Below are 11,240 nucleotides of genomic sequence, written 5' to 3'. Positions count from 1 at the left end.
ACTCAAACTTAATTGAAACTCGGTAGTAGGATAAGAGACGACGAGCTGGTTGTCACCGGTAGATAATGAAATTTACGAGGGGAACGCGATCGTAACGCGTCGAGGTAACGACCTCGCGGATAACGTAAATCGGAAGCCAAACGCCGGCATCGGAGAGCAGACTAATTAAACGGGTATTTATCACGACGCCAGAGCTGGTGAAACGCGAGAGAAAGGGAGAGAAAAATGATGAGAGATTCTTGATAATAATCGGAGATGCAGCGTGTTGATTTCTAACTTTGTAAAGTTCAATCGGTTAAAGCATACTTCGCGGGAGGAAAATAATAAAATGTTTATCTATTTGCCCAGGAATGTGTCAAAGAGATTGCAACTTTTCTGTAAATTACAAGTCCACCTCGATGCGATAAGGACTTTGAATTTCTATTTCGAGTTCGTAAGTGCTATTTTTTTCGCGAATTTGTTTCTCCGCCTGCAGCCACTGCTCGCGGGATAATCGCGACTGCGACTCGCTCGCGCGTTCCTCGTCTCCTGATAGCAGGGCGAAGCGCCGCAGCGCCACGCGTCACGGCGAGCACCATCGCAACGCCCGGCGCCTGGACGCGCTCATGTACGCTTTTTTTACGGCCACCGTCACGCGCGCCTCCCATTCCTGCTCCTTTCTCTTCTTCCTTCGCCAGTCCTAGGTCCACGGCGGCGACCAGAATGCGTCGCGGGACCGAGACACCCCACGGCGAGCAGCAAAAGGGGAATTGCCGTCTCGAATTTCACCGGAGGCTGTACAGGGTTTCATAACCCATCCGGAGTCGAGAGCTACTCAAATCGAGTCTCAATTTGCACTCGCTTCCAGATTAAAATGTTGTTCGACACCAGCGACTCTCGCGCTTGTGCTTTATCGCCAATGAAACGTTGCCGTATCGCCATCTTTCCAAATATACGAAGCTAACCGCGGAGTCAAAATCTCTCTCGTGATATTTATCCTCGCTTGGAAGATTGCAGCCTTATCAACCGCTGATAAACGCTCCGTTTTCATCCAATTCTTATCTGAGACGTTTTCATCCAATTCTTATCTGAGACGTTTTCATCCAATTCTTATCTGAGACGTTTTCATCAAAGTTTATTCTGAAAGGAGCAGAATGTTTCGAGTTTATTTTTAGAAGCGTCGAAACTTAATGACGGTTTAATCAGATGCTGCGATAAGAGTCGTCCTCGAACTGGGCTTTGAGGTTGGACTCCCACCGAGTCATCCCGAACATTTGCTGCGAGCATTTCAGAAATTATCGTTAAATTCGATTCGATTTAAAGAAATTTTCTTACCAATGAGTTTGGCAATTCGAACTAATCGAGTTATTGCTACGAGAGCTCATAACGACTTCTGATTGTGCAACGATCCAGAACCAATCTCACAAATCACACGCTTTCGTCACTCCCATTAGAAGCCAATTAAATATGAATATTTTGTTGAACCGAGAATTTTAATCCAACGGGACAAAGAACTCGCTCAACGTGGCAATAGACCGAGCAATCGAGTGGAAACATTTCACGAATTCAATCACATTTTCACGCAATTTATTCTGAACGGAGGTTCTTACGAAGCCTCATTTATCAACACTTTTACTCATTCTCTTTCTCAATTGAAGAATCAATTACTGCAATACGATCAATGGCACCGGACAAAAAACGAATTTGTATTTCTTGCGGACGAACCAAAACATTGAAATTTTCGTTTTCAAGAAACCGTCAAAGAATATATGCTTGTGTCCCACATAAATGGAAGTCAAATTTTTATCAGCGCTGCAAACTACGAACGAGGAACAAATATTTACAAAATTGTTTCAGTCACGATAAGTTTTTAACCAGCGATCGAACCAGCTACGAAATTCGAGTTTTCATGCTTATGTGTAAACCTATACTCATGTGCTGATAGACCAAGTGGATAGCATTCGACGTAGAATAATTACGATTCTGTCACTCGTGATAAAAAAAATAAAGGTACAAATGCCGGTTCAAGTTTCCCTGGAGTCTGTAGAAGATTACAAAAAGCATTTTGATCCCAATCTGGCGACCACTTTTAAAAATAAGCCCTCCAGACCCCCATCAGTTTCAATATTTGTACCATCTTTCGAAGCGTGTGAACGAGCATGGGGAAAAAGCACTCGCGATATCAATGGTCGATAGGAAGATGGCTGCTTTACGAACCGTTGGTAAACTCTCTCTGTTTCAAAACAATAAATGTTTATCGTGTCTATTGATAAAAATGTATTTCGAGATAAGCCAAAAAAATTCCAAGATTCATTTTCTGAAGGTTCTAATGAAAACCTAATAATAGTTGCGATAAGAATTTTCCTAGAAGCGAGCACTGGAGACTCGTATCGTCACAGTGAAAGTGTGTCTTGGCTCATGAATTAATGATCTCAGATTCTTTATTTTCTATGCAAACTTCAAAATACCTGGTACTGACCGATCTGGCGATTGGCAAAGAGATTCAACATTATTTGTATTTCAACATGGCTCAGCTCGAGCATTTTCGTAATAACAAATAAATACAATTCTTCAATTTGTTCCCACATTTCATACTGTTACTGCGATCCGATTGAGAACGTGGAATATATAGTCGTAATTCTCCGAATTCTCGTTACCTCGAAACATAAATAAAGCACGTAAACAGCCTTGTAAAAAAAGAGTGGATTTTTATTTACAAATACTTGAGTGTACGTCCCGGAATTATTGTCCGTTGGTCCAACAATTTATTCGAGTTTTCATTGAACGAAGATCGCGCGTATGGTTTCGCGACTACGCGACCGGAGCTTTCAGAGGCTTGAATTCCTCGGCGCCATCCTCGTTGGCTCGCCTCGCCTGTGCAGCACTTTCCGGATTGTTCCAAGACTGGAGTTCGCCGCTGCCGAAAACGAGGAACGTCGTAGCCCCGACGAAATAAGTGCCCGCGAGAATCCAGAAGATCGTGCTCCACGCCGCGTACGTTTGGTTGTGGTAAGTTATCATTCCGACCATCATGGCGCTGAGGTACCCACCGAGGGAGCTCAAGGTGTTCGCCAGGCCGAATATCGTGCCGGAAAAGTTGGGGGCGATGTCGAGGCCGTTGCCCAAGTAGCCTGCTGTTACTGCGCCGTTCAACGTGAGAGCAGCGGTGAATATCGCGACGGATGTGACGCGATCGCAGCCCCAATTGGCCAACACTATCATCAGCAAACTTGGACACAAAATGGCTGAAACAACAAAGAATCCGGAATAATAAACGGAGAGAATGAAGCTGATTGGGTGAACCGATCGACGCTTCGTTTAGTCGAATTAAGGACGTCGCTTGTGATGCGCCGTTCAATTCAATAGCTGGTCCGATTTGTCGCAACGAAAATACCAGATGCCTGCCAACATCCAATTGCTTTCGAGCATTAAAACTCTGGAACAATCGCACCAAACGTTACTCACCAAATGTCGTGAATATTTTACGAATCATCGTTACACTGAGCTTTCCAGTGCGGCGTATGTGGTCGGCGAGAGTCGCTGTTGCTAGGGCGAAAAAGTACTTGCCCAGGTATGGGAGCGACGATAAAAGTCCGTTCTGTAAACAAGCAAATTTTGAGTCCACCGAATTGTGGAGCGAGCAGCATTTCTCCTCCAAGTTTCTCACCTCTTTGATGTTGAAGTTTAGAATGTACTTCATGTAAGTCGGGAGTTGGTTTACCACAGTGAAGTAACCGAAGACACTGCAACCGTGCGTGATGATGATGGCCCAAACCGGGGCGGACGTGAAAATGGCTTTCCAGGGCACGCTGAGATGCTGGGGGAGGGGAGGGGGAGAGGAGGGCCGATAAAGCTTAATTTTTCAAGGGTTCTTCGTTAACCGATCACTCGAGGACTCAGCATTGCGCGAGTCCTTCGACGTACCTTCGTCGTCGAAGTGGTGCCAATCGCGTCCTGAATGTACCTTCGCTCGTCGTCCGAAATCCTCGGATGCTGGGCCGGCGAGTCGAACACTAAAACGAACCAAAACAGGCTCCAGAGGACGCCGATTCCTCCGGTTACGTAAAAAACAGATTCCCAGCCGATTTCTGATATGAGGAATCCGCAGATGGGCATCGTGATTGCTGCACCCAGTGAGGAAGCTGCAGAGACAGGAAACATGATTGGAAAGCGCCAAATCTCAACGAACCAATACAAAAAAATCGACCTCGAGCTCGCCATCTTTACCCATCATATTCGATACGAATTTGCTTCGCTCCATCGGAGGAATCCAGTGAGAAGTCATCGGCTGGATCGCTGGCCAAGTTGCCCCCTACAAAAATTCACCAATTTATTCGTGCCTCGCCGGGATTAATTCAGGGAAAGCAGAGACCGTCACGCAGTGGCTCGGACGTTACCAGCATGAATCCGAGGACCACTCTCAGGGCAGCGACCATCGTATACCCAAAGGTTGCTGCGAGCGGTGTCAGGAGTGTTACGAAACTGGAGACGAGCATGCTGTACCCAAAAACTCGTTTAGCTCCGACCACTTCCGCCAATCTCCCGCCCGGAAGTTCCGTACAAATGTAGCCCCAAAAAAAGCTCCCGAGAATAAAATTCACTTCGTACTCGTTCCAAGCGTATCTCGTCTGCTTCAGTTGTGTCACGTTCTGAAAAAAATTTTCAATCATATATTCCATAAAACGAGGATTCTCGATTGTCGAAATTCAAAAAAGAGTGAAAAGCTCTCGGAATATTCCTGGCGTTTTGAGGAAAATCTACAGTGGAAATTCCACAAAATGAATAGTTTTTTTTTCTTCATTTAACGATTCGGAAAAAGTGGCATTCGCGACATACATTTTGAGGACGGACTTCTTGGAAGGTTGAATCATTCGTCGCGTTTATTGTACTGTAAATATTCTCGGTGTTGTTAAAATCGACCTCTTTCGCAGTCCCATTATTGTTCAAGGTAGTGACTGCGGTGAGGGATCGATTGATCGAAACGCCGTCGACGTTTATCGATTCCGTAAATCCGTACTGAGCCGTAACAACGTGCTGGAGACTCGCGTTGCTGGAATGTCCCGTTTCGTTATGTATCACCATAGCCACGATGGCGATCGTCAGATTAACTCGAAGCATGTAATTCAGCATGAATCCGAGTATCACCATAATATTCAGTACTTGACGACATGACAGACGATCTGCAAAATAAATTTCGATCTCGATCATCTCCTGACAATTCTGTCGTATGAGCATATTGACTTTTTGCCAACTTTTCTTCACTTTCATTCAACCCAGTGCGCATCTACCCAACAAAATCTGGCGATCTTCCATCGACTTGATCATGCTCGAAACGATTTTCTTAAAAAAGTCTTCAAATTTACTCAGAAATCAAAATAATCAAAATTTGATGAAATTTCGTAATAACATTCTTTGACACCGCGAGTATACGAATACAATTTTTTTCAATATTTTTTACCACATATGGTTATCGAATAATTGAGCGTTAGGTCGAACTTCTTGTGCACGAGATGTATAACTGTATAAATGTAAACTCTGTGCTTATACACGTGAACTTTAGTGCTAAATTACTCGAGAGCAATATGTGGTAGAAAAATATTTGAAAAATTATATCATCATAAATATTTTTAAAGAATACATTTACCAAATTTATTAAATTCTTGTCATTTTTAAATGATTAATGTTTTTAACATGGTTTAGCATCGCAACATTGCATCGTCGCGATCCAACCTCCTTAAATACGAGAAAAAAAACACACAGGGACTGGGAGTTAAAAATCGCTTATCTTTTCATATCACGAATGAACGCTTCTTACGAAGTTTATGAAAAACGTGCACAATTGCAATGAAGTATAATGATGAAACGGTGATTTACACACTTCAACAAAGGGCTGAGCATGTAAAAACAATGGATAAATTGGCCGATGCAGCGACAAGCCCCTAGCGTGTCTCCAGTGCAGCCGCGTCCTAGCATAAACATTCGAACGGAAATGTTAACAGTGCAGCGCGGTAAAATTCACACTGTTTCACTGTGACGTCAAAATTTACTAAATACTGCGGTAAAAGTTTCTACTGTGCGAACAGTAAATATTTTTTATTTTCGATAGTAAAATTCAATTTCTTTCCCTCAATAATATATCACGAATTGCACTGAGAAAAAAAATTGTTGATTAAATAGCGATTGATGTTATCGGAAGAGTTTTCTTCATTTAGCTGCAAATGTTTTCGGAGTGGTTGAATCTGAAGTTCGATCTAAAACTGTTTTATTCGTTCGATCATGTTTAACCTTGTGACAATGATAATCATAATAATTTCGTTGTTCCAATTACTTTTTTCTCATGGTGGCAAACTTCTTCGAAATCGGTTCTAGGACTGCGAAACGGTAGTACGAAGAATGTCGTACTCGAAACTCGGATTTCGAAGCTCCGAATTTTTTGAGTCGAGTTCAAAAATGATTGTCACATAGGAGGAGTGACTAGCTCGTAGTCACGAGCGAGAAACATCATCGAGAAAAGTAGTTTTGTTTCCACATCGTATTTTTAGTTCATTTGAAAGGCACGTAAATACGTGAATACATTTATTCATCGACGTTCTTCGTGTACAGACGCATGCACAGAGGAAGGTGTGAGTACACGGAGGTGCGTCGACACTCGGCAGAGTGGCTCGTGTGGCTCCCGCGTAACCTTGCATCTCGTTGTTTTCTAAGGCCAGCTTGGCGAGGCTGGTTGTATCCGAGCGATCGCGCAAGCAAGGGCAATTAATAAATCACCGCTTGACGGATCAGCAGCAGCGGTTGCGAGACGCCAGGAAATCGCATCAGTTCCCTGCGCTCGTTATATGCGCCGCAAATAAATGAATGGATCGGGAGAGTTACAGCGGCGATTTTATGCAATGTAAACGCCCAGTGACGAGCGCTTGGCCCTCGAATCCTGGCGCAACGAGACCACTCTCCGTTCGTACGATTAAACTCGTCTTGATCGAGCGCACAATGCGCGCTAAACTCGAGTCTTTTCCTCCATTGAAACTTACGCCGCGTCAATCACCCATGAAAATCACGATCTCGTTCCGCTCACTCAACTTCGAACTCCTCACATATTATTCGTTGCGTCACGATAAACCCAGTCGCTTGCCATCACAAAAAGTCCCGGGAATGATAAAACTTTAAGGCGGATCGTTTGCTTCGTTTCCTCGAAAAACCCGAGCTCCCGCTATACTCGAAGCATTCGCCATCGCCGCTCCAAGCTCTTTTTCGACGTTTCGAATCGCGTGCAAATTCAATTTACAATCTTCTCCTTATTGCGTACATGTGAAGTATTATTTTAGAAAAAATGAGCCAATTTCGATGGCTTTTTTACGATACTTGCGTGGTTCGACGATCTGCAAATTTGCATTCGTTTCATTCAACGAATTTTGAGTCTCGAATAAAAATTTCAAACTGCAATAATTTCATCAAAATCGTGTGCGTGTGTGTGTTTTTTTATCGATCTTTCGATTCTGTTTGATCACACATAAAAGTCCCCATTCGCGTCGGAACCGATTGAACGCTTTCGCGCTTCTTTATTTCTGAACTCGTCACGACCTTGCGATTTTCGAGATGGAACGACGACGGTGAACATGCAAATTTGCGTTTGACATTAACACCAGGTGATTTTTCAAGCAGGGCGCGAGACGAGAGACGCGACGGAGGCGTGTGCACGCCCAAGGATGCGATGGAAACGCACATGTGCCACGTATAGTTGCATCAATTCCGACGAAATAGTGGCCAGAAATGGAGTTAATTGCCTGCTGAAGCGAGACACGCGAACGGAAATTAAAAAAGTAACTGTCAACATTTCTATTATCCCTTCCCATGGATGATCCGTTAAATTGACGTCTAATCGACTCAATTTGCTCTTTAATCTATGACATTCGCCGTATCGAAGTGTAATCACGTTCCTGCTATTTCCGCACTGCGATTCTAAACTGCGTCGATAAAACCCGAAAAGTTTTTATCGGTGAATTAATATTTTTACACGTTTCATGGGAATTTTCATTTTTATCGCCATTTTTTTTGTAAAGTCACTCTCATGAGGATTCTTGACAAATGGGAACCATCCTGAGGCTTCGGGGATCGAAACCGGAATTTCCAATCGTTTGAAACGGCTTGGACGACTCATTTGCGATGTTATCAAAAGTGATTGATTTTATTCGCGTTTTTTTTTCATCGATATCCCGCGAGGGTACTGCAGTTACGAAATTTCCACTGATTGATCGCGATTTCTCGCATTTCTCGACACAAAAACGGCGCTGAAATTTCCATTTCTGTGGTTAGTGATTTCAGCTAATTATTCGTAGCGGAAAGGTTCGATTTTCATCTCGTCCGTGATTGTTTGCTGCTTCTGAGTGAATTTGATCTCTTCGAATAGAGAATTTAATGATACCGCGTTCCAGTTCTAACAACCGAAGACTTTTCCGAACCACTTTTATGGACGAGAGAGAGAGAAAGAAAGAAAAAGCGAATAAAAGGAACTTTTCTTTCCACCAAATTGTTTGTTACTTTCAATTTTCTCGAGCATTAAATTCCACGTATATCAAGCTCCGTGTACAAGTGTGCGCTTTAATGACACATGATTGCTACAGTTATGATACCAAAAAATATACGTCTCGAGTCTGCCTTTTCTCCTTTAAGGCATGCACATGCATAAACACGTACGTGGCATTCGGACCTGTGTCGATTCACTTTTACTTGGGAATTAAGGAGCAAGAACACGCTCTTATTCGCACACTTAAAATCCCTCATCTTTTATGGCGAACCTTTCTCGAATGTGTATTTTTAGTTTTTTCGTCGTGTTTTCTTCTTAAATGTATACGACAAGCAGGAGAATATGAGGTGAGCATACAGAGCGAAGCAGGACCAAAAGTCGTTCGAATTTGGCGCTGCAAGTGCAGCCTGTCAAACTCGGTTGAGAATGTGGGTCACGAACGGAGCAAACAGAGGTTTGATTCAACACATTTGTCCTGCGTGTACGAGCCCCCACGTACAGAAACAAAAAATCGTCCGAGCCTCACGCTTCTTTCGAAATCACATCGAGCGACTATTCGTCCCATTAATCATCGCGATAAGGACCACCCCGGAGTGAGAAAATCTTGCCTCGGAATGATCTTTCGTTTCGAAATTCCTCGCTGTACAATGGAGCAACACGAATCTGGATTTTTCCAAACTCGACGGTTATCTTCCCATCGATTAATGGAGCAACGAAGATCGAACGAAAAACGAGCATCACCCGAGAGCGCTCAGCCTCGCAGACTACGATGACAACTCCATTAGGCTGACAGACAAACGCAAATTAGTTTCGTTCCTCGCAGACGCGAATGAGCAGCAACGCTGACTAGGAAGTCTACGTCTAATTTCGAGAGTTCGAGTTCGTCGTCATTAAGTCATAAAATAGAGGCGTCAAGGAGGATTAAAGTGTGCGTAAATTTGGAAGTGTCTTCGGAGCAGGATGTAGGACATAATTATGACTCGTCTGAGCCCTTAAACCCAAGGCAGACGCGTGTGCTACGCAAATGAGCGTCGTCGTCCTCGGCGCGGACAATCACGAATTTTCTGACTCGAGCTAGACTTAAACCAACACAAGCGTTAAGCGTAAAATGATCTCCATTGAGACAAGTAGGTCATTGAACGCCCAACACTTGTACGCGAAGAAGAAGAAGAAGCTCGGAAAAGCGAATTATCTTCCGCTTAAGAGAATTCTCAAGATTCCTACTGCGGCGGCGAGAAGTCGTTTCTCACATAAATTATCTTTGAAGCAATAATATTTCGGCAATCGTCCCGATTCGGCCTCTGATAATCCAAGAGAATGATTTAATAATTGGAGTAACGCTTCGTGTCACCCTGACCTCCATAAGCCATTTCTGAGGGCCGGTTAAACTGACTTAAGTGAACTTTAGAAACTCGCTCGTCGCTGCTTCCGCGCTCCTCGCAGCAGCGCTCTCGTATCGCTGAATTAGATCGCGCGCTCGTGTGTTTCTAAGCCAATGTGAAAATTGTGCTGACGTCTCGATATCAGCCGCCCGAACCGACCATAATTATAAATAAACGTGGACTGACAAAACTTCCGTAAGGTCCAGTCCCGAGCCGCTTCGCTATATCGAATTTCATCGATTCTTTGCCTTCCCGTTGCGAAATAACGAACACGAAACACTCGTTCGATCTATTCTATTCATAAGCCATTTTTTACTCACCTGCCAGAAGTTTCAACGACGCCATAATCACGATTTTTGAATTGACACAGTTCTGGGAAACCGAACAACACAATTGTGCACACTCTTCCCAGTGAATTCGAACAGAAAGGAGTTTAAAAAAGACTATTTAACGAGTGTAACTTCTGGACTGCGATGAAAAAGTGTAAAAGGTTTAAGAAAAGTTTGAAAAATCTATATTCTAATAATTGATCGTTGGCACTGCACTTTCGAAGTATTTCACGATTTTTTCAATCACACACACTCCCAAACACGAATCTTTCTCACTTCGAGTTTTCACGACTATTGAAAAAATGATTTTCATTTAATTCGACGACGAATTTCAGCTTGACGAATATTAAGACAAGAATGAAAAACGCCACATCGAGATACTCGAGCAGAGAAGAAAACGACGCCAGCAACACGATGGCATCGAGCAAAAGTTATTCTGACAGAAGCACGTGCCAACTTTTGCACAAGTTTGTCTCGAGCCAACGCGAAGCAACGTGCTGGCGTTCCGTACGCCGGTAGTCTTCAAACTGAACGACTTTACGTACCAGACTCAAGCCGCACTGCCAGCCCTAGGAATTGACGTCATATACGTATATACAAAGCCACGTACAAATACACTAGAACATTTTCTCCACCTCTGTTTCTCTCTATGTGTTCAGCAACGAGACTCGGACTACCGCACGTATTTCTCCCTCTTCGCTCTCGACTAACTTAAATTTCTACCCTGCCCTCCCCCCTCGGGCTCGTCGACACTCCCGCGGTCTGACGAAGAGGGAAATTGAGATCGAGGAAAAGATGTTTTCGAATTTATTGCATTGCGCCGATGCGACGAAACCGACGCGATTTACAGTCCCACAAATTTTGAGGCTCGAAAATGAACCCAACTGCTTTCGGTGTATCTTGATGATTAATTACAATTTTTTTCATTACGTTTCACCGAATTTCCAATCGTTCAAATGTGTCTGCGGATGATATCCTCGTTTTGTTGAAGCAGAAAGAGAGCAACGTCGACGCTTTTTATAAACATCG

The 11,240-nt window shown here is 43.6% G+C and overlaps 1 protein-coding gene across 1 annotated transcript; it reads right to left on the bottom strand.

Annotated features, from left to right (window-relative positions):
- Nucleotides 1-2,670: 2,670 nt before the first annotated feature.
- Nucleotides 2,671-10,745, bottom strand: LOC122411007 (sialin). Its single transcript, XM_043419523.1, has 8 exons — nucleotides 10,203-10,745; nucleotides 4,816-5,159; nucleotides 4,377-4,628; nucleotides 4,207-4,291; nucleotides 3,904-4,121; nucleotides 3,647-3,796; nucleotides 3,445-3,577; nucleotides 2,671-3,224 (listed from the first exon to the last, which is right to left on the bottom strand). The coding sequence occupies exons 1-8, from the start codon at nucleotides 10,225-10,227 to the stop codon at nucleotides 2,791-2,793; spliced, it is 1,641 nt and encodes a 546-aa protein (XP_043275458.1). The 5' UTR covers nucleotides 10,228-10,745; the 3' UTR covers nucleotides 2,671-2,790.
- Nucleotides 10,746-11,240: the final 495 nt, after the last annotated feature.

The sequence above is a fragment of the Venturia canescens genome, chromosome 5, assembly GCF_019457755.1.
Source record: "Venturia canescens isolate UGA chromosome 5, ASM1945775v1, whole genome shotgun sequence".
Lineage (NCBI taxonomy): Eukaryota > Metazoa > Arthropoda > Insecta > Hymenoptera > Ichneumonidae > Venturia > Venturia canescens.
This window is presented reverse-complemented; position numbering and strand designations above follow the sequence as displayed.